Raw genomic sequence first — 21,702 nt, 5'->3', positions numbered from 1 at the left:
AGGGCCCCCACCCACCTCCTCCCCGCGGGGCGCGCCCCGGCCGCCCAAGGGCCGAGAGCCGGGAGCCGAGGGCTGCCGGCCTGTGCACGCGGCGGCCGCGGGACGCGCGCGCCACGGCTTCCCGGCCTGGACGCAGGCAGGGAGGCCCCGCCCTCGCCGCGCCCGCGCGTGCGCAGCCCCGCCCCTTGCCGCGGGCAGCCCGGTGACGTCAGGCCCGCCGCTCTCTGGCGCCCCCCACGGCCGCGCGCAGCAGGGCCCGCCGTCCCTTTAACGCGCGGCCCGAGGGGGCGGCGGCGGGGCGCACGGACGCGGCGGGCTTCGCGCCCTCCCTGCCTGCGTCCCGGGCCGGGGGCGCATGGGTGGCCGCGGGCGGCGGGGCAGCAGCCGTGGTGTGCGCGGGGCCGGGGCCGGGGCTGAGGCCGGCAGGGCGGGCGGGGCCGGAGCGGCCGGGCGGGGGCGCGGGGGCCTGGTCGCGGCTGGGCCGGGAGCGGCGCGCGGGCGGGGCGCGGGCCGGCGGCGGGGAGGCGCCCGCGTCCAAGGCCCGGGCCGGGCCTTAGCGCCGCGCCATGGCGGAGACCAAGATCATCTATCACATGGACGAGGAGGAGACGCCGTACCTGGTCAAGCTGCCCGTGGCGCCCGAGCGCGTCACGCTGGCCGACTTCAAGAACGTGCTCAGCAACCGGCCCGTGCACGCCTACAAATTCTTTTTCAAGTCCATGGACCAGGACTTCGGGTCAGTGGGCCACAGGGCCTGTGCGCGGGCGCGCGTGTGGGCACCTGTCTGCGCCAGGCAGGGCAGATCCTGGGGCTGTGACCCGGGCGGTGCCTCCCCGTGCCTGCGCGCCCCGGTGCGGTGTGTCCCACCTGTCTGTGCCCTGAGCAGGGGACGCCTGGGCCCCTGACTGCCTGCCCAGGAGCCTGAGAGCTCTGGACGGTGGGCAGGCGAGGGTCCTGGCTTCTCCACCTGCCCTGGGTCCTGTCCTGAGTGTGACTTGCGGTGGAGGTCTGTAGTCCAGGTCGACCTCGAAAATACCACCTTGGCACCTGTCAGGCTCAGGGTCCTTTGCCCCCCTTATGTGGAGGTCAGATGCTTAGGGATGGCCTGGAGAGCTTGCGATTCATGGGGCTTGGGGTCAGAGGAGTGTCCGAGTGTTGGGAGGGGAGGGGTTGGGGTGGGGACAGGGTGCCGGCCACCCAGTGGGTTCCCTAGTTAGCATGGGGGAAATGAGGTGATCTGGGACAGGGGCACAGATCTGTCTGCTGGGGTCTGCAGACGTTTCTGGAGGCTCAGGATAGCCTCCTCCTGACCCCCTTCTCCCGGGCCCTCGGGACAGGGCAGAGGTCAAGGGTCACTGGGCAATGTGGGGCTTTATTCCACCCACCCCTGCCCCGGGGTTGCTGGCCACAGGGCTTCTGTCCCTGCTGAGCCACATGGCACTTGGGTTCCTGGGAGCGGCCCAGGCCAACTGCTGACTCGGGGCAGCTTCTGTGTCAGCGTCCGCATGTCTGCCCTTAGTGGTGGCTGTTCTGGCCGTGGGGACTTCCCGCTTGTGCTGGGCTGGGCCTCTGGAACGGTGAGCGGTGAGCTGGAGGCTGGCTGTCCGCTTGAGGCCTGACCCGGCACAGCCACGGGTAACCTGAGTCCCCTGCTCAGCGGTGCTGGGGCGGGGGCGGGGGGGGGGCACCCAGAGGCCTCGTGCGCGGAGCAGGTGTGCCTGGGTGCCCTCAGGCAGCCCGTGTCCTTGTCTGTGGCTGCGTCTCGGGACTTTGACATTGAGCCATTTCCTGGATTCTGTGGTTTGCATGGGCCTTGGGCAGGCCCAGGTCAGGTCAAGCTGAGGCTACTTTGTGGCTCTCAGGAAGGCCTGAGGGACATGTGGGCAGCTGGACTCTCACGCCTCCCCAGCACCAGGGAGAGGCAGAGAAGGGGGCATGTGCTCTTGGCAGCGGGCAGCCCTGCCGGGCTCGTGTTAGGAGCCACCCCCAGGCTGGGCTCCCCTGGTAGGGCATTGGTTTGGGGAGCCAGCCCTCGTTGGGTGATCTCCTACAGTCTCACTGCTCTGGGTCTGCTGTGCTTTGGCTGTGAGCACTGGGTATGTGAAAGGGTGCTTTTGGTTTTAACTTAGTTTATTATTTCAACAAAAATTACTGAAGTCACACATGCTCTGTCACAAACCAAAGCCAGCAGGGAATGTGAGGCACAGTGTGTGCCCAACCCCCTAGGTTGCTGCCCTTGGACCATGATCTGGGGTGCATCCTGAGGGCCCTGACCCTGGTCCTCCGTCTGGTAGCTGCTGAGCTGCAGAGACCCCTGCCCCCATCAAGGTGCACTCCCAGCAGAGGCTGGGCCTGCTGGAGGATTTGCAGGACCCATGGGTGCCCTGGCCTAGGAGGTCAGTGGGCAGGCAGATCTGGGTCTTGAAGCACAAGTAGGAGTTCTTCAGGTTGTCTCAGCATGACTGGGATGAGGGGGGAGAGAACAAGACCGGGCTAGTAGGCTGGGCTGGGACGGGGAGGGATTCGGGTGACTCTGGAAGGCGAAATGGGCAGACAGAGCAGGGGAGGCTCACCTTATTCCCCACCCCCGAGACCTCTGGTTTGTGGCCTGTTGGCCTCAGGGACCCTTGGAGAGGATCTGCCTCTTCCTCCCCTCCCCTGAGGTCTACCTACAGAGCTCCAAGTTTTATTTATTCTGTAGAATCATTTACTCAGTGTAATAAATTTCCTCTGGGAGGGGCTGAATAGTCACTCACACTTTAGTATAAATGAGAGCTGGAAGCTCACCCTAGATACCTAGTGGATGTAGCTGGAGGTTGGGGAAAGTGGGGGCAGGTCCTGGCTGGGCTGGGGCAGCAGCCCCCTCATAAGAGGGGTGGCCTCAGATTGGGGACTGTGAGGGCACCTGGTGAGCCTGGGCTTCCTGCCCCAACCCCTCAGCCCACTGTGGGCTGGGCCCTGAGTTCCTGGGGCCTCTGTTCCTGGCCACGGCTGGCCAGGAAGGGAACCCCTTCCCTTACTAAGTCTAAGGTGTGGCCACCGCCCCATGCTCTGGGCCGGGTCCCACTCCCCACGGGCATCTTTGGCCAAGTGGGTGGCGAGTCCTGCACCCACCTCCCACTTTTCCCATGCAGGTCACAGCTTTTGTGTCCCAGCGAAGCTGGGGAGGGTCTCTGGGCTTGTGCTCGGCTGGCCTGGAAGTGCCAGGCACTGGGTTTGGTGAGCGGCAGTGCAGGGAGACGTCTGGGCCCAGCCTTTGGGCTGAGTGGCAGAGGGTGAGGGTGTCTGGCTCACAGGTTTCTGCTGCCAGGGCTGCCTTGCCGATTCCAGGCCTGGCTGGACTTGGCAGTGGCCCTGGCCCCTGCATCTCTGCGCCAGGAGCTCTGGTCTGTGGGCCCTGGGGGGTGCAGTGGGGGGCTGTGCTTGGCCTGGCGCAGGCTGCCTGAGCTCCCGCTCTGCCCACCATCTGGGGTCAGTGCCCCTAGTGGTGTTGGGAGAGTCTAGATGGGCCACCCCCCGGAGCTTGTGGCGGGGCTTGGAGGACTTGGATCCACTCACCCCGAGGCCTGCAGAGCCTGGGCCTGGGCAGCAGGCAGTGAGGGGACAGAGGAAGGCTCTGGGGGAGCTGAGGACCCTGACCCATGGGGGAACACTGTGCCTCTGGGGACATAGTTGGGGCCATCCCACTGGGCCTCTGGGAGCCCAGGGGTCCCCCTGGGCCCCTGGCTCAGCTCCAAGGGCCCCGCTCTGAGCAGATTCCTTGGCGGGGCGAGTCTGCAGGGGTAGCGGGCGGGGATGGGCAGCCCAAGTTCTAGGGTAACTGGGATTTCGCCAGGAATCCTGAGGTTGTGGGCAAGATGCCAATGGGGGTGCCCCTGGGTGGCCACCACAAGGTTCAGTGTCTTCACTGACCACTGCTCCTGAGGTCTACTCTCAGACCCAGGGGAGCCCTGGGGTTGTGTGGGGGGCATTTCCCCAGGCTTGGCCAAGGCCTCCCCCAACCCCACCCCCGACCTCGTCCCTATCCCTGGTCATCGCCGGGGGTGGGCAGCGTGTGCCCCTGTGCCCTTTGTCCTGGGGGCTAGGGCACCTGCCCCTCCCTCCCTGCTGTCCCGGCCTAGCTGCCCCTCGGCGCCCCAACGCCCGGTGGAGGGCAGGATGCTCCGTAGTGCAGGCTGCAAGGTGTGTGTTTCGCAGGCTGGAGAGGGCCAGGGAAGCAGCGCCTCTGGGCCCTGGGAGGGGCGTTCGTGTGTGGGTGGGCTACATGGGGGCCTCAGGCAGCCCCGGGCGGCGGGTCACCTGGAGGCTCTGGCCGTGTGGGCACTCAGCATGCCCCTGGGCCCCCCTGCCTGGGGTGTCCACCTCTGGGGGAGCCAGGCAGGCCCCGTGGTGTAAGTCAGAAAGGGCGAGGGCGGGGGCGGGGGGGCGGCAGGGGAGGCCGCCGGCCGGGCCACTGGGGCTGTGAGGTGGGAGCCAGGTCCCTCCCATGTCTCTGTCACCGCAGTCGCTCAGAGACGGTGCTTGGGGCCTGCTGGGCCCCCGGGAGGGCTTGCTGCAGCCCCGTCTGTTGGCTGCGGCTGGCAGAACCACAAGTGTCCCCAGGCCACCGCAGGTCTTCCTGGGGTGACAGACTTCTGTGTGGCCTCCTTGACTAAATCCTGGGCTGGGTCTCGGCCTCCCCAGAGCTCAGCTCTGCCGGACTGTGATGTGTGGGCGGGGGCCACAAACACAGTGTCTGCTCCTCACTGGGGAGAGGGGGTGTCCTGAGAAATGACTCTTTCTGTCCCTTGTTCTGCCCACCTCATCTGTGCCTGTGTGGCTGGCCCTGGGATGCCACACAGGCACAGAACGGGGGGTCACCGAAGGACCCTGGCGGGGTGCCCGCTCCCTCCCCAGCTGGCCCGTCTCCTCTGTCCACTCTGCCCTGAGGTCTTGGGCCCTCTCCTGGTGGGTGGGGTGGACTGGGGCCTTGCTCTCTGGATGGGAGCGTCCTGTGCCGCCTGTTGCTGCCAGGGGCTAGCCGCGTCGCGGTGTCTGTGCCCAGCGGGCCACAGGCCGCTTCCCGCCTGGTCTCCCGGCTCCTGTTTCTGCACTGGGCCCAAGCCCAAGGGGAGGAACCTGCCACGCTGGGCAGGGCTGGCCTCCAGGGGGCAGGGCCTCGGGGCACCTCCTGCCACAGGCCCCGCCCTGCCTGCCCTGCTCTCCGGGCCTCCACGCCACCGGGGAGGCCGCAGTGTGGGATGTGTCTGGGCCACAGCACTGCCCGCCCTGCCCCGTGGCCCTTCCCCTGCTGCCCTCCTCAGCCTTTTGAACCTGACACCTGGACCTCCCCAACCAGTTTCTGGCCCCAGGGTCATTGGCCTCCTTCCCAGTTAGCATTTTCGGGCCCTTGGCGACCTGCCTCTCCCACCCCACCCCAAGCCCCCCTGACTGGGGGCGGCATTAAGGGATAGGCCAGGGCTAGCCGCTGGGCAGTGGTATGGCTGGTGGCGCTCGCTGCCCTCCAGGGCCTGAGGCTTCTCTGTGGCCCCAGCTGGCCCTGAGCTTGGCTGCCCTTCCAGGTCTCGAGTTGGGCTGGTGCCGTTGAGTGGGGGTCTGTTTTTGTCTCCCTGGCTGGGCCGATGGGCCGATGGGCCGGGGGGCGGCCGCCTGCCCTTGGAGTGTGTGCGTGTCGGTCTGTGTGTTGTGCCCTCTCGACCTGCCCGCATCTGTGCTGAGGCCTGCTGTGAACCAGGCCCTGTTCTAGCCTGGCAGGGTGGGCTCTGCCCTCACCATGCACAGGCCGGGGGGGCACAGAGGCGCAGAGCAAGGCAGATACTCGCATTTTAGGGCCGTCCAGGCAGTGACCCTTGGTGCTGGGAGTGTCTGGGTCCCCTTGGACCTGGACCCTGGAAGGGGCCCTTGGAAGGGTGGTAAAGGTTCCTGGGAAGGGAGGTGCCAGGTGCGGGCATCCGCACAGGCTGACATCTGGGCGTGTGGCTGGACGCCCCGTGTGGCCTGCACCCCAGACGAGCTGGGGCCCTCGTCCAGAGCCCAGTGCTGGGAGCAGGCCCCACTGCAGTGGCCTCACGGCTGCATCTGCCTGCAGGGTTGTGAAGGAGGAGATCTCCGACGACAATGCTAGGCTGCCCTGCTTCAACGGCCGCGTGGTCTCCTGGGTGAGTCCACGGGGTGCTGGCAGAGGGCCCTGGGCTGGTGGGAGTGGAGGAGGCTGGTCACCTGTGCCCCGGTGCCCTGCCAAGGCTTGCCTGGAAGCCGGTCCCTGAGCCCTGCTCTCCTCCGCAGCTGGTCCTGGCTGAGGGCACACACTCGGATGCAGGGTCTCAGGGCACTGACGGCCACGCAGACCTGCCTCCGCCTCTCGAGCGGACAGGCGGCATCGGGGACTCCCGGCCCCCCTCCTTCCAGTAAGGACTCTGAGGGGTGGCGCTGAGCCCAGTGGTTCTGAGGGGCCTGTGTCCTGCCAGGCCTCTTAGGGGTGGGGAGGGGCAGGTCCCTGAGCAGGGACCCACGGTCAGTAGGCGCTGGTCAGCAGAGGAGGGGCAGGCGGAGAGGCCTGGAGTGGGCCGGCGGGTGGATGGGGGCCCCTGCTGGAGTCGGGGTCCCACCAGACGAGGGCAGCAGAGGAGCTGAGAGGGCGTTCGAGGCGTGAGTGGCCCGGCCGCCCCAGCCCAGCCCCCCTTGTCGGCACAGCCCGAATGTGGCCGGCAGCCGAGATGGGATGGACAACGAGACCGGCACGGAGTCCCTGGTCAGCCACCGGCGGGAGCGAGCCCGACGCCGGAACCGCGAGGAGGGTAACGAGGCCACACCCTTGACCTCCCCGGGACCCCATGGGCGCCCCAAGCCCCTGCTGACCCCCACGTACTGCCCTGTCCAGCGGGGGTCCCTTGGCAGAGGTTCCAGGACCCTAGTGGCCCCCCCAGCAACCCAGCGGTCACCCTGCCAGCTCCCAGGTCAACAGGTGCTCTAGGCTGCAGGGCCGCCCGTGACCTCCAGGGGACCCCACAGCCAGCCCCCCTCCCTGCTGTCCCCATAGCCGCCCGGACCAACGGGCACCCAAGGGGGGACCGGCGGCGGGACCTAGGGCTGCCCCCCGACAGCGCGTCCACCGTGCTGAGCAGTGAACTTGAGTCCAGCAGCTTCATCGACTCGGAGGAGGACGACAACACCAGCCGGTGGGCGAGGGCTGGGGTGCGAGGCGGGGCGGGGCGTGTGCGCAGGGTGTGTCCGCGTGCATGTGCACGTGTGGGCAGGGGGCCCTGCTGGTGGCTCGCTGTCTTGGGGGGGCGGCTTTCCCCAGGTCTGGCCCCGCCCCCGCCCCTCTGGCTTCAGTTTCCTCTGCCGCGTGGGGGAGGGGTGGCCAGGCCCTGACTCTGCGCCGACCGCCCCCACCCCCCCCACCCCCACCCCCCACGCCCCGACCCCGCCAGGCTGAGCAGCTCCACGGAGCAGAGCACCTCCTCCCGGCTCATCCGGAAGCACAAGCGCCGGCGGCGGAAGCAGCGCCTGCGGCAGACAGACCGGGTAGGTGTGGAGGCCCGAGCGGGCAGGTGGGTCCCAGCCGCGGTCCCACCCGCAGCCCCTCACCTGGCGCCCCCCGCAGGCCTCCTCCTTCAGCAGCATCACGGACTCCACCATGTCCCTGAATATCATCACCGTCACGCTCAACATGGGTGAGGCCTCGGCGGGGCAGGTCCTCGGGCCTGGCACGGGGTCCTCGGGTGGGGGGCACCTGCTCACCCCCGCTCTCTGCAGAGAGGCACCACTTCCTGGGCATCAGCATCGTGGGCCAGAGCAATGACCGGGGCGACGGCGGCATCTACATCGGCTCCATCATGAAGGGCGGCGCCGTGGCTGCCGACGGCCGCATCGAGCCGGGTGACATGCTGCTGCAGGTGCGGGGCCGGGGGAGCCACTGGGGGGCCGGGGGGCCGGCACCTGCACCCACCGCGCTGACCCCTCGTCCCCAGGTGAACGACGTCAACTTTGAGAACATGAGCAACGACGACGCGGTGCGGGTCCTGCGGGAGATCGTGTCCCAGACAGGGTGAGGCGCGGGGCGGGCGGGGCAGGGGCTGAGAGTTGGGGGGGTCCCCCCGGGGCCTCGCCGTGTGACCCGCCCTCCCCGCAGGCCCATCAGCCTCACTGTGGCCAAGTGCTGGGACCCGACGCCCCGCAGCTACTTCACCATCCCGAGGGGTGAGTGACCCCACGGGGCCAGCGGGGCGGGGGCGGGGGGTGCCCAGCGCGGCCTGAAGGTCCTCTCTCCTCTGCGCCCCTGTGCTCTGCTCTCTCTCCCGCCGTCCGTCCGTCCGTCTGTTGCCGCGCGGTGGCCGCCCAGCTGACCCCGTTCGGCCCATTGACCCGGCCGCCTGGCTGTCGCACACGGCGGCGCTGACCGGAGCCCTGCCCCGCTACGGTACGAGCCCCTGCTCCAGCGCCGTCACGCGCACCAGCACCTCCTCACTAACCAGCTCGGTGCCCGGCGCTCCGCGTAAGTGGTGGCTCACGAGACCAGGGAACTGAGGCCCCAGGCGAGGGCCTGGCCGCGGCGCCCCGGATGGGGATAGTCGGTTGCACCCGAGGCCCAGCCCATGCCAGGCTCCGGCAGTCAGATGCAGCGCCCACAGGGCTCCGCCCGCCCTCCTCCCAGCCTCTGGTGGAGGTGGAAGATGCCTGGAGGGGCCCGGCCAGCCCAGGGGTCTGCCTGCGGGGCGGGGCGGGGCGGGGCGGGGAGGGGCGGCTGTCTGAGCAGGGCCCTCACCTGGCTTTCCTGCCACTAACATGACTAATAGCCCCGAGCTCGCGGGGGAGGGGGTTGAAGAGGCCCGATCTCCGCCCGTGGGTTCCTCGTCCTGGTTGGATCCCAGATTCTGATGAAGCGCCTGCAGGGTAGGAGACGAAGGTCCAGCCCCCACCCACCCCCATGTGCCGGCTCCCTGACCCTCGGAGCTGTCAAGCAGTGGGGCTGGACCCCCCAGTCACTGGGCCAGCAGAGTCTGGTCTCTGAGGGGGTGCGGCAGGTGGGGCCTGGGGTCCATTCTGACCCCCGCCCCGTCTGTCAGCCACTCGGGCTGAGGAGGAGGCCGTGCCTTGCAGAGCTGGAGGAGGTGCCGCTGACGGTGAAGAGTGACATGGGCGCTGTCGTCCGGGTCATGCAGCTGCCGGACTCAGGCCTGGAGATCCGCGACCGCATGTGGCTCAAGATCACCATCGCCAACGCCGTCATTGGTGAGGGTCCCACGGCCAGCAGAGGGGGCGGGGCGGGGCGGCCCCGGGCCCCTGCCTGACGGCCGCCCACCACGCCAGGGGCGGACGTGGTGGACTGGCTGTACACGCACCTGGAGGGCTTCCGTGAGCGGCGGGAGGCACGCAGGTACGCCAGCAGCATGCTGAAGCGCGGCTTCCTGCGGCACACGGTGAACAAGATCACCTTCTCCGAGCAGTGCTACTACGTCTTCGGGGACCTGTGCAGCAGTGAGTAGGGGCTGCGGGGCGGGGTCCCCAGAGGGCCCGCCCCCGCCGCCCCACGCCCGCCCCACGCCAACCCCGCCCCCACCCCCGCCCCGCGCCACCCACCCCCCTCACCCCCGCCTACCCCTTCGCAGACTTCGCGGCGCTGAACCTCAACAGCGGCTCCAGCGGGGCCTCGGATCAGGACACGCTGGCCCCGCTGCCCCACCCGGCCGCCCCCTGGCCCCTGGGGCAGGGCTACCCCTACCAGTACCCGGGGCCCCCGCCCTGCTTCCCGCCCGCGTACCAGGACCCCGGCTTCGGCTACGGCAGCGGCAGTGCTGGCAGTCAGCAGAGTGAAGGTGAGGGCCTCCCGCCCGGCCGCCACACCTTCCCCACCGCCTAGCTCTGCCCTGTGTGCCGGTTCCTCACCCTGTGCGCTCCCATCCGCTCTGTGCTTGGGCCCTGGGTGGCTCCTTCTAGAAGGGGCGAGTGGTCGAAGGGGGGCCAGAGAGAAGAACCCGGAGGCTTCAGGGGTTGCGTGTGGGGGCCGGTGCTCCAGCCGTGGCAGAGGCCAGAGGTGGTGTGGGAAGGATGGGGGCGTCGGGGTGTGGTGGCCCGGGTGGGGGAGTGGCATGGGGACCCCAGGACACAGTGGAGGACAGAGACTTCCGCCTTCCACCTGCAGCCGGAGGTGACAGTTTCATAGACGGCCCAGCCCGATGCTGGGATGTGTGGGGCAGCTGAGCGGGAAGCTGGGGGTGTCCCTGAGGAGGGGACCTGTTGGAAGTGTCCCGAGGCTGAGTGGGGTCAGTGAGGTCCATGGGCCCGTGCCCCCAGCGTCTGGGGAGAGGTCTGGTGGCTGGCCCGGTGGACCCAGAAAGGGACGGGGAGACAGGAGAGTGGATCGGAGGATAGTGGTGTCTGAGGGGAAGCCGTGTTGGCCACCTGTGGACCCTGGACAGGCCCAGCCGGTGGGGTCACACCCTGGTAGCAGGGTGTGGGTGCCCAGCCGGGCCTGCTCTGTAACTCATCTATCCCTTGCTTTGTGCTGGGCAAGCCTTAGACTGAAGGACTAGCGGAACGGACCCTCGGGGCCGGTAAGCCAGGGTCCTGCCCGGCGTCCCTCCCGGCACATCCCCAGCCAATGGGCGTCTTCAGGTTCCCGACACTTCCTGAGCCCAGGAGGGGCTGAGCCGAGTGGCCAGCCAGGGCTCCAGGGTCAGACGAAAGGCGGGTCTTGGGTGGGGAGCCCAAGATGGCCGGCAGGTGCGCCAAGCACACACGGCCTTCTCTGGGCCTCGGTTTCTCAGCTGCAAGACCAGGCCCTCGGTCCAGGCACTGGGGTGAGGAGTGGGGGCACTGAGCTGGCCCTGGTGTCCCTGCCTGTCTGCCACTGCCCCCCCGCGCCCCCCCCCCGGCCTGCTGCAGCTGCTCTTGCTTCCCTGGGCGGGGCCGGCCCAGCCCTTGTGTCTGCATGGCTCCCCCCTCCACCTGCACCCCGGCTCAGGACCACCAGGCTCTGCCCCTGGTTGTCCTCGCAATGGCCGGCCATCTTGGAAGAGGCAAGGCCCGGCACTGACCGTCCCATTCCTCTCCCCCCTTCTTGACCCCAGGAAGCAAAAGCAGTGGGTCCACCCGGAGCGCTGGCGGGAGCAGCCGTCGGGCCCTGGGGCGCGAGAAGGAGAGCCGGTCGGCTGGAGCTGGGGGCAGTGGCAGCGAGTCGGACCACACAGTGCCAAGCGGGGTGGGCAGCGGCGGCTGGCGGGAGCGTCCTGCTGGCCAGCTCAGCCGTGGCAGCAGCCCGCGCAGCCAGGCCTCGGCCGCCGCCCCAGGGCTCCCCCCGCTGCACCCCCTGACAAAGGCGTACTCGGTGGTGGGCGGGCCGCCTGGGGGGCCGCCTGTCCGGGAGCTGGCCGCTGTCCCCCCAGAACTGACAGGCAGCCGCCAGTCCTTCCAGAAGGCCATGGGGAACCCCTGTGAGTTCTTTGTCGATATCATGTGACCAAGGAGAGAGTGCTTCCGGCCTGGCCACTGCTTCCAGCCAGTGGTCCTGCTGCCCCTGCAGGAGGGGCTGCACCTGGAGCTTGTGTGGCCTTCGTGGCCTTCCTGGGTCAGACCAGCCTGTGCTTCGTGCCATGGGGTCTGGGCCTGGCCAGAGTGGCAGCAGGCTGGCGGAGAGGGGCTGAGGGTAGCCCAGGCCACCGTAACCTGGATGGCAGCCCGTCCTCCTGGCCAGAGCAGCTGTGTCTGTGCAGACCCCGGTGGGGGGGCCTCCATCTCCCTGTGCTCAGGCAGGTCTGACCTGCCCGCCTTGGCGTGTGCCTCAGGGACCCGCACTCGCCCACAGTGCTGTGCACGGGGCCTCAGGTTGAGCTGAGAGGTGGCCGCTAGGCCTGGGCCCCCCTCTTCACCCGGTTCACAGGCCCCACCCTCCATCCTGCCCAGGCCGGGGTGGGGGGCCCTCTCGGGGGTAGGGTCCTAGCCCCGAGGCCTCTCTCTGGCTGCCCAGGGTAGGGATCTAATTTATTTATTTATTGCCTGGCCTGTGTGCTCCACGGGGTGGCGGCCAAGTCAGCTGTCCCCCACTCCCAGCCACTGGAGCAGAGTTTCATGTGTTCACCCCCACCCCGCAGGGACACACGGTGTGTCTGAAGGTGTGCGGGAGGACGGTGAGGGGGAGATGGCAGGAGAGGGAAGGTGACACTGAGGGCAAGGGCCACAGATGCACACAGCTGCTGCCGGGGCGGGGTCTGGGGCAGAGGGCGTGGCCAGTTCGCCCCTCCCCGCGGTCCTGGGGTGGCCGCCCACGCGCCCACGCACGCACGCACTCACGCACGCTGCTCCCTCCGTCCAGCGTCGCTGGCCTGCACACGTCTGCACTGTAGATACTGTGCGGAGCTGGAGAGTCGTCCAGGTAGTTAATAGAGCTGCTTCTGTGTAAATGCTATTTTAAACACTAAAAAGCATTTAATTTTATGGGACCGACGTGTGATCTGTGTCTCTTTTTAACCACTTTAGGAGATTGGGGTGCAGGGGCCGGGTCAGCTTCCCCAGGGTCCGTCCGAGAGCTGACCCAGGACCCAGGGACAAGGCCCTGGCCGCAGCAGTCCTGGCGGGCGGTCTTCTGTCTGTGGCGCTGGCTCCTGGCTCCGGTGGGGGGTGCGGGGGGTGGAGGGTGGGGTGGGGTCGGGTGGGTCGTCCTTGCGGCTGCTGCTGGCCTTGGTGCTGACCCCCGACCCTGGCCGGGCTCTGTCCGCGGTGCTGGAGGGGACTGGCCACATTCTACTGGCTCGCTGGCCAGGGAGAGAAGGAAGCTGGGTGCCCCCTCCTTCCTGAGCGGGTCTCTGCCCTGCACTGGGGCCCACAGTCAGGCACACACCCCTGCAGAGGGGTCAAGAAAGCCCCACCCACCCACCAACCTCCCACTCCTACGATGCTTGGACAGGATGCTGGGGGGGGCCCCAGGCTGGGCCCAGCCAGGCAAGTGGTATCCAGCTTTGCCTTCACATGGTTTGGCTGGGGGCTTTCCTGTGCGCTCAGCCTGGGCTACGGGGGGCCCCGAGGAAGCCTCCATGGGCCTCTGTCTGGAACAGTGGCGCTGGGTCACCTGTGCAGGCCAGGGCTTGGCTGGGGCAGGGACAGAGCCTGCCTCTGGGGCCCCAGGGGTTGAGATCCCACGGAGCTGAGGCCCCTTATGCACTCTGGAGGTCACTGTGGGGTCAAGGTCAGCAGAATGTAGGGCTGGGGAGTCACAGCGGAGTTGGGGCACAGTCTAGGTTGCTGCATAGGGACTTGGTCTGGGGGCACCTTGACTAGGTATGAGTTCACTGGGGTGAGGTCACTGGCTCAGGGGTCGCTTGTTTTCTCCCTGAGTCTCCTCCCCGCCCCCACTGCTGCCTCGCCCTCTGGCATCGCCAGGACCCCCTCCCAGGAAGAACTCAGGGGTGTTGAGGTCCGGCCGCCACAGCAGCAGGTAGCACTTAGGCGGGTGGGAGGTGCCCAGGATGCCCAGCACACAGAAGAGGATGGCGCCCACCTGCACGGCAGGCTGGGAGACCGTGTGCACGTCGGCAAAGGGGGACGAAGGAGACCCAGGTGATGAAGTAGGCCAGCATGGCAGAGGTCAGGCCGCGGGCACCGTTGTAGCCCCCGGGCCGGCTCTTTACCGGGAAGGTGCCCAGGAAGCAGAGGAAAGCCAGCGTGGCGTTCACCAGGCCGAAGCTGACCCAGGAGCGCACGTGGCAGTGCACCAGCGCCTCCGTGGGCGGCACTTGCCAGCCTGTCGGCACCTCCGGCGGGAAGATACCAGCCAGCACCCCACAGGCGGCTGCAGAGCCGGTCTGCCCAGCTCGGCTGCAGCTCTGACCCCACGAAGATCTCAGCCGCCTGCAGGAAGGGTGTGCTCCAGCAGCCGGTGAGCAGGAGGTGGTGCAGCGGCGGCTGGGCCAGGCAGCTGGCAGGGCTGGGCCGGCCGGGAAACAGGAGGACGCTGAGGCAGACGAGGCCCAGGCAGAGCAGGCCTGTGGCCCCCCACCCGAGGCCCGAACCATGGGCTGTGCCGGCGCCAGATGAAGAGTCCCAGGGCTGCCAGCACCAGGCCCAGAGCCGGGGCCAGAGCAGAAGCAGCCCCAGGAACTTGGGCCGGCGGGGGAGGCACCGGTGCTCCAGTCCGGGGACCTGTGGTCCTGGTCACACTTGCTGCAGAGGGCAGGGGGAGGAGAGGGGGGTGCTGGGGGCCGTCGGCTTCCCCCAGCCTCGCCCCTGCCACGGCCTCTGGCCTCAGAGCCAGGCCTGTGCCCCCGACCCTGCGGGGACCCTCCCTCGCTCGTGCGACAGCGTGGGAAGGCCCCTCGGAGGGCTCACCTGGGTTGCGCTGGTAGCTGCCTGCTTTGCAGTCGGTACCGTCGTAACAGCAGGAGTGGAAGCCCTTAACGCGGTGCACCTGGCCCTCCTTGCACTGCCGTGAGCACTGGGGCACGGGCTCCGGGCACGGGCTCCTGGCACGGGCCCCGGGGCTCAGGCTCCGCACGGCTGGCTGCAGCTGCCCGAGCCCTGGGGGCCGCCCTGCTCCCTCAGGCAGGGCTGGCGCTCACCTGGTTTCCCTGCGTGTGCCACCTCACCTGGGAGTGCCAGAGCTGCAGGCTGCCATTGAAGGTGCCCACGGTACGCAGTGTGGGCGTCCGGTCCCACCGTACCCACAGCTTCTGGTCATGATTCACGTCCACGTTCCCGTTGGTGTCAAACCGCAGGCTCAGGTTGTGCGTGTTCTCCGGGTGCTGGCGGGGGGGGGGACGGGGGGGCGGGGAGCCCCCCCAGCCCCCCCAGCCCAGACCTGCTCCCACTGTCCCTCCTCCCTGGTGGCGCTGGTGGCACAGCTCCCGTGCCCTCACCTGCCAGGGCCGCACGGGCTCCTGCACAGGGCAGCCCGAGGTGTCGCAGAGCAGCGTGTTGTGGAGCGCCTGGGCCACGCTGTACACAGCTGCGAAGGCGCGAAGGTCTGGCGGTGCAGCAGCCCGTCAGTCACGTTCTCCAGGGTGATGCAGTCACACTGAGGGCAGCGCGGCCCCACCACGTGCTCCTCCAGGCCTGGCTGCCCTGCGTCCAGCGAGGCGCAGTAGGCGGGGTCCGCGGCCAGGGCCAGGCACGTCTGCACGTAGGACGGGAACTTGGGCATCTGGGCGCCCTGACGCGGGACGCCGAGCACGGTACCCACCCGGTCCATGCTGGGCAGCGTCATGACCAGGTTTGAGGGCAGCCAGGCCTCGCTGGCCACCCACATCTTGGGCGAGAGCCTGTAGCGGATGCTGTAGCTGAAGAGGGTGCGGGCAGTGCAGGCAGAGAACACCTCACCACCCGCACGCTGCTCTGGTTCACCCGGCGTGGCAGGCCCTGCACGGAGCCCAGCCGCGGGCTGCCGGCTCTGGGCAGCGGCACCCAGCTCTCGCGCGCGATTCAAGTGCCCTTGGCGTCGTCCAGGCCAGAGAAGAGGCACAGGCCCTGCCAGCTGTACTCGTCTTTGCTGCCCACGGCGGCCACCCAGCTCCAGTGCAGCTCCCGCAGCAGCTCCACCACGGCCGCCACCTGCACGCGGTCGCTGGGCACCGTGTGGAGGAAGGACGGGAACGTCTCGCGGCTGCTCAGCCAGTCCGTGCTGGCGCCGTAGCTGACCTGCGGGTCCAAGGCAGCTCCTGACGCAGGGGCTCCCGAGGCGGGCAGGAGGGGGGACGCGGGCTGGGGGGTGCACGTGCGGCATGAGGAAGAAGCTGGTGACCAGGGCGACCTCGAAGGAGTGGGGCCCGATGACGGCCAGCACGTGGGGCTGGTACTGCATATAATCGTAGTAGGCGGCGACGCTGCAGCTGCCGGCCTTGGCCATGAACACCAAGCTGGGCTTCGCGGCGACCACGGGCTCCCAGCACGTGTTGAAGAAGTTGTAGCCCAGGCGCAGCCCCGGGGATCAGGGTGGACCCGCTGTTGATCTCCTCCATGGCCATCGTCGTGGCCAGCGCCCAGAGCAGCCCAGGGGACGAGAGCATCCTCAGCTGAGCCCAGGGGGGCAGAGCCCCCCAGCACGTAGTCCCCTGGCCAGCTGAGCTGCCGGGACAGGCACAGCGGGGCCCCTGCCCTGACGCCCAGGACAGCCGCGAGGCCCAGGAGAGCCAGGCCTGGCATGGCAGGTGGCAGCTTCCAGCAGGGACGGCAAGTGGGCAGACTGACCGGGGCGCCAGATATGGGGAGTCGGGGCGTGGAGGGGCAGAGGATTTGTTTAGCAAAGCGCTTGCCTGTCCTCACCTGCCAGCTCGGGGCCCTGGAGATGTCCTCCATCTCCTGGGCCCCACAGGTGTGCTCACATTGGATTCATCCTGATGCCACCACTAGGCTCTCTGGCTGACAGTGACCCGGGCAGGCAGGCTTTGGGCAGCCGCTGACTGTGACCTTGCTACCTGCCTGTGCCCAAGCCCCTGGCACCCACCTATTCCTGGAGAGGGGTCACCCTGTACCCGTCTGCCAGAGGGCCCTGGATTCTCTGGCTGCCTGTGAGACAGGCTTGGAGGTGCCAATGCCCCAGGGAGTGGGCACAGAAACACTCCCTCCAGCCCTGGGGAGGCACTGTCGGCAGTCGGGGTGGGAGACTGCAGGGGTGGCTCCCTTGGCAGGCCCAGGGGCAGCCTGGGGGGGTGCGTCCCACTGCCCTGCAGGCCAGCCAGGAGGACAGTGGGTGGCCGGATGGCCCGCTCCCACCCCGTGGCGAGGGTGGGGAGGGTCCCGAGGGGGAGGCCGTGGGCTCTCGGCCTGCCTGGGGACAGTGCACCTTGAGGGTCTAAGGCCTAGAAGCTGCGGGGCCCCGTGGCTGGCCGTGCTCACACCGGCCTGGGCCCTGCCTGCGCGGGCCAGGCTCACAGCTGGGCCCGAGGAGCGGCATGCAAGCGAGGGAGGAAATGCTGTAACCAAGCGGGCTGCTGCAGCCAGGTCAGCCCCAGGGAGTGCCGGGGGCCTGGGGGCCAGGCCAGCAGCTCCCGCTTAGCCTCCGGGTGCCTGAGGACCCGTCTCCCCCAGTCTGGGGCTGGGGGCCTCACTGACACCAGGCTGCAGGCACCCAGAGGAGCTGGGGGAGGCTAGCGATGGCCCTGGGGTATGGCGGTGGGGCCCGGCAGACATTTATGGGACGTGGTCTAGGGATCCAGTCCTTGCCTGTCTCCACTGCCCTGTGGGGCGCGCACACGTGGCACAGCACACACGCTACACGCATGCGCAGGGCCTGCACCTGCACCATTGCATGCACACGTGCACACACGTGCAGCCCTCACTGTCTGGCTCGGGGGAATCCAGGCTGTTCCCCCAGTCACTGGCCTTTGCAGGCACACCAGGCTCTGGTCCCCGCTGGGTGTGGGGACTTGGAGGTGGCTTGTGTTGGGCACTGCTATTCAGTGCTGGCTTTGGGGCAGCGTCTGAGAGGACCCTCCCTGACAGGCATCCTCCTTCTGTCCAGGCCACTGCCATGGCGTGAGCAGCCCCCCTCCACTGGCTGCAGTCCAGGCAAATTTTCTTCTCTCTACACGGTGTGTGGCTGGCCTCAGACCTGCGTTTCCAACTCAGCCACTTAGGTGATTCTGTGACTCAGTCGTTTCACCTCTAAAGTGGGGATAATGTGGACCTTGGCAACAGATGGGGTTCGGCAGGGCTAAAGCTTGCACAGAGATGGGCAGGACCCCAGCACTGGCCGGGGCATACCTCACGTCCCTGTGGTTGACACAGCCCTGACTGCCTGGGAGCAGGTACCTGGCACACCCGACACCCCCGTCCCGGAGAGCAGCAGTTCTGCTAAGTGCAGTTTATTTATTTTGGAAAAGCCATCACCCGTATTACAGCTTCTAAGGGTACCTGAAAGCTTGCACTTATGTACGTTTGCTGCACGGTGAATAATGTCCCCTTGGCACCTGAGGTCCTGGCCTCACAGTGAAGAGGCAGTGGGTGGGGCCAGGCCCCCAAGCACTGGGTGATGGCTGGGATGGGCGTGGCCACCTGCCAGCCTGTCACTGAGGCAAAGCGGTCGAGGCGCCCTCCCTTGAGCTATGTCATCCTGGGACTCCTGAGCTCCACGGGGATGGAGCAGTAAGGGGCAGGGAAGAGGGAGCACAGCATCTCGCTGGACGCTGGAGAGGGAGAAGCCAGCACTGGCCCAGAGGAGTCCTGGGATCCTGGGGGTTCTCAGGCTGTGCTGTGCAGACTCTAGGCCGCAGGCAGCGGCTGACACGTGTGCAGGGCGGTGGCAGCAGGGCAGTCCTTCCCTCGGGGCTTCAGGTCCTGCTGTCACTGCTGAGGACACGTGGGCCCCTGGCTGAGGAGGCGAGGGGCGGGGGGAAAGCCTGCAGTGCTGACCCCTGCCCAGGACTTTCTCCCTGTCCTGGGGACAGCCAGCCGTTACAGAGGGGCCCAAGGCAGCCCAGCTGGGCAGACACTGCGTCCTGCGCCCCACGACTCCCCGGCAGGGGCAGCTTTTCCATGAACACTAATCCTGACCCCCACTGACTGCTTCCTGCACTTCATCCACCCGGGAAAGGCCTGACTGGACATGAGTGTACCTTAGCTGAGGGTAAAGATGAGATGCCCAGGCAAAGGAGAGGCCGGGCGTGGAGCAGACGGCCAGCGTCTGCCTTCTCCGTGAAGCCTGTCTGCAGCGGCTGGATGCTCTGAATGGCTCCCGACGAGCTCAGCTCACAGGGGGACCCAGAAAGTTCCACGGTGGGACTGATAGGTCCCGGCTGCCCCCACCCAGCTCTGGATTAGGGGAAGCCCACCCCACCTGGGCCTGCCAGCCCCTAGGGTAGGTCCAGCAGGGCGTGCTCGGCGTACAGCCTCTGGGAGATGTTGTAGACGCGTTCAATGAAGGGCAGGGCCTCGCCCAGCATCTCCACGGCCTGCTCGGGGGACCCCACGTTCATGGTCTCCAGGAAGACCTTGCGTGTGGGCAGTGCACAGAAGGCCACGGTAACGGCGCGGCGGATGATCCAAGGGTGGTAGGCGGCCAGCGAGGCATTGTAAGAGTCAGTGCAGAGCGCGGCAGTGCGCGCGTCCTCAGGGCTGGTGCGGATGCCCTCCAGGAAGAGCTGCAGCCAGTGCAGGGCGCGGTGCAGCCGCAGCACCGTCCGGCAGCCCGAGTCGGGGTGGCGGGAGCGCCTCTCCAGGTCCACCAGCTGGCTGCCCACCTCGTAGGCCACCATGGCCTGCAGGGTGCTATAGTGCTCCTGCTGCGGGCCACCGCACAGCTGCTCCATGATCTGCAGCTTCGCCACCACATCCTTGGAGATGAACGAGAAGATGGTGCCCAGGCTGTTCAGGAACCTGCGCAAGGGAGGCGGGTGCTCAGCTGGGGGTGCGGGGGAGAGCACCCCCCACCTTCTGGGCCGCGAGTGAGGACAGCCGACCAGCACCGGGCCGGCAGGTGCCTACAAGTGCCGGCGGGACGCAGGTGGCGCAAGTGGGACGCATGGCCAGGAAAGGCCCTCGCACGCACCTGACCAGCCCCCTCCAGCTGGCGAGGTAGTGGTCCAACAGCACCTCTTCCTTCTCGTTGAGACACTGCTTGAAACTGAGCAGGACAACTTTCAGATTAAACTCTGACTCCAAGTCATCCATTTCAACAGGAACTGAAACACACCGGGAGTCAGGCTGTGGGTTGTCTCCTGGTGAGGAGGCTCCCTCCTTGGGTCATTATTTCGGGGAGGGAGGGCAGGGGCAGCTGGAAAGAAACAGCTGGGCTACTGCTGCTCCCCAGTGAAAGCCCACAATAACCCCCATCCCCAGGCCAGCCCCTCCTCCCCAGGAGCCCACCTCGCTCTGCTCGGGTCACACACTCGCAGACACACAGGCCTGGCCCGGCTCTTAGCACGGCCCCCCGACGCTCAGGCTTGTCAAACCACTGCCACGTCTCACTCGCAGGAGGCGTCTCTGCTCAGGTTTCCTTGCTGGTTTATAGTCTGTCTCTCTTGAGTGTATGTCTGTTCCTACTAACTGGAGAAGTATTTGCTGAGTCCCCACCCAGAGCCAGGCACCCATTCCAGTGCACTGTGAGTGAGACCGACAGCCTGGCCCCGCTGAGGCAACATCCTAGTGGCAGGTGTGTGTGTGTGTGATAATAGCAAAGACAGGAAGTTCAACACAGTAGGTAAAAGGATAAGCACCGTGGAGAGACAGACTGTGGGCTGAGGCTGGAGGGCCACGCCCTTCCTTGCTTGAAGCTGCATCGCAACACACAGAGCAGAGGCTGCGGGGTCAGCATTTGCCGACAGATGGACAGACACCAGTCTTCTCACTCCTACTGTAACTGTACCCGTCGCACACAGAAGGGCAGCTGGAGCACACACAGGTTTTCTCACACTCTGAAGACAGCCACAGGCCCTCCCCCAGCCCCAGGGAGTCCAGAAGTGCCCCAGGCCAGAGGCCTGCTCTGGATTCTGGCATTCATATAGTCACTCCACAAACACCCAAGTGCCCAAGCGTTAGTGGGTGTCGCTGGGCACCTCAGCCCCTGCCTCCCTGGGTGCCTGGGGCCTGCACTGCGGTGTGGCTCTGACAGGCCCTGGGGACTGAGCTGTGTCTCACCTCATGTCCAGGACAAGCTCTCACCCCTTTGGGCATGGGGGTTCCTGTGCTCTTGGTGCTGGGAGCACTGTGGGAGCCCGGTCACCCGAGGTGTGTGGTGAGAGCTCAGCCAGGAGAGCACACTAGTGTGCCCGGGCAGGGTCTGCCTTCCACTGTGCGGGCAAATCGTGCACTGTTCTAAGATCCTGTCCCACATCTTTGGGGAAAATGGGCCCGCACACCCTCCCCTGCCCACCACCCAGGCTGCTGGGAGCATCTGATGGGGCCCAGTAGGTGCTGCTGAGGCCCTGCAGGCCCCACGGCTTGGCCGCATGCCTGGCACTGGGTGGAGTGCCCAGAGGTGAGCTCACCCTGTCTTCAGGTGTGGGGGACAGCCGGGCCTGGACTCAGGAAGATAACACTCCGGAGGTTTCTAGAACACCCCTCCCCTCTCTCAGGCCCTCAGTCTTCTGTCCACCGAGCAGATGGCCTCTGAGGCCCTCAGGGCTACCTTCCTGGTCACCAGACATCCTGTGGGCCTGGCCTTCCTGCCCAGAACCTGAGCCAGCAGCCAACAGGAGGTGCCAGCAGCCTTTCAGAGCTTGGAAAAAACAGGAAGGGCAGGGGCGGCGCGGCCGGGGGCGGGCAGCCTGCCAGCTCTGGGAAGGTGATGCAGGGCACCGCCAAGGCTCCCCCAGGGGCAGTCCACGGTCCCAAGGTCAGGGCTCGTCCTGAGGCCGGCCTGAGCACCGCAGCCCTGTGGCTGACAGCAAGCTGAAGGACCCCAGGAAAAAGGGGGCAACCCTCCGGCACCACAGCCCCAGTCTCGCCTGCTAAGGGGGCTCCGGGTGGCGCCGAGGTGGGATCCGGGGCTCGGGTGGGTCCTGCTCCAGCTGAGGCCCAGGGATGGCTCAGGGGCCCGGGGTCCGGGCCAGCGCGGGAGTCGGGTCCTCGGCCGCCCCCTCCCACGCCCGGTTCGGTTGGGGTGGGTTTCCTCAGCGCCAGCTCGATCCCACCGCGTCCGGCTCACCTGCAACGCCGCCCCTCACCTGCCCCGCGCAGCCGCAGTGGAGGCCGCGGCCCTGCCCCCGGCCACTGACCCACCGCCCGGGATTGGCTGCCGGCCGCCCAATCAGAAGGTCCGATGCGCGGGTCCGAGTT

The 21,702-nt window shown here is 67.6% G+C and overlaps 3 protein-coding genes across 4 annotated transcripts; 1 reads left to right on the top strand and 2 right to left on the bottom strand.

The window, feature by feature from the left end:
- Positions 1–450: 450 nt before the first annotated feature.
- DVL1 (dishevelled segment polarity protein 1) lies at positions 451–12,580 on the top strand. 2 transcript variants are annotated; one of them, XM_079942937.1, is made up of 15 exons: positions 451–736; positions 6,089–6,158; positions 6,286–6,407; positions 6,694–6,797; positions 7,040–7,178; positions 7,434–7,527; positions 7,607–7,676; positions 7,759–7,898; positions 7,974–8,050; positions 8,135–8,202; positions 8,345–8,422; positions 9,103–9,234; positions 9,313–9,480; positions 9,612–9,818; positions 11,073–12,580. In XM_079942937.1, exons 1-15 carry the CDS (start codon positions 567–569, stop codon positions 11,459–11,461), a joined length of 2,028 nt encoding a protein of 675 aa, XP_079799063.1. In that variant the 5' UTR covers positions 451–566; the 3' UTR covers positions 11,462–12,580. The 2 variants fall into 2 exon arrangements, with proteins under 2 accessions (XP_079799063.1, XP_079799062.1); XM_079942936.1 differs by having other exon boundaries at positions 8,345–8,497.
- Positions 12,581–13,252: 672 nt separating this feature from the next.
- TAS1R3 (taste 1 receptor member 3) lies at positions 13,253–16,520 on the bottom strand. Its single transcript, XM_079932153.1, is given in 15 exon segments — positions 13,253–13,535; positions 13,537–13,761; positions 13,763–13,988; positions 13,991–14,017; positions 14,020–14,079; positions 14,082–14,120; positions 14,123–14,188; positions 14,323–14,533; positions 14,535–14,950; positions 14,953–15,306; positions 15,309–15,411; positions 15,415–15,627; positions 15,704–15,913; positions 15,915–15,990; positions 15,992–16,520. Coding segments are annotated over 15 exon segments (2,757 nt in total). The 5' UTR covers positions 16,285–16,520; the 3' UTR covers positions 13,253–13,297.
- A 911-nt stretch (positions 16,521–17,431) lies between these two features.
- CPTP (ceramide-1-phosphate transfer protein) lies at positions 17,432–21,656 on the bottom strand. The gene is made up of 3 exons (XM_079928387.1): positions 21,572–21,656; positions 19,475–19,607; positions 17,432–19,302 (listed from the first exon to the last, which is right to left on the bottom strand). The coding sequence occupies exons 2-3, from the start codon at positions 19,594–19,596 to the stop codon at positions 18,780–18,782; spliced, it is 645 nt and encodes a 214-aa protein (XP_079784513.1). The 5' UTR covers positions 19,597–19,607; positions 21,572–21,656; the 3' UTR covers positions 17,432–18,779.
- Between the last annotated feature and the right edge of the window lie 46 nt (positions 21,657–21,702).

Source organism: Stenella coeruleoalba (genome assembly GCF_951394435.1).
Source record: "Stenella coeruleoalba genome assembly, chromosome: 1".
Lineage (NCBI taxonomy): Eukaryota > Metazoa > Chordata > Mammalia > Artiodactyla > Delphinidae > Stenella > Stenella coeruleoalba.
The sequence above is the reverse complement of the archived record's forward strand: the minus strand, read 5'-3'. Positions and strand labels throughout refer to the sequence as shown.

Coding starts and splice junctions, on each gene's coding strand:
- CPTP (XM_079928387.1), bottom strand. CDS start 19,596: ATGGATGACTTGGAGTCAGAGTTTAATCTGAAAGTTGTCCTGCTCAGT. Junction 19,303..19,474: donor AGCTGGAGGGGGCTGGTCAG/GTGCGTGCGAGG, acceptor TCCCTTGCGCAG/GTTCCTGAACAGCCTGGGCA.
- DVL1 (XM_079942936.1), top strand. CDS start 567: ATGGCGGAGACCAAGATCATCTATCACATGGACGAGGAGGAGACGCCG. Junction 6,798..7,039: donor ACGCCGGAACCGCGAGGAGG/GTAACGAGGCCA, acceptor CTGTCCCCATAG/CCGCCCGGACCAACGGGCAC. Junction 9,235..9,312: donor CATCGCCAACGCCGTCATTG/GTGAGGGTCCCA, acceptor CCACCACGCCAG/GGGCGGACGTGGTGGACTGG.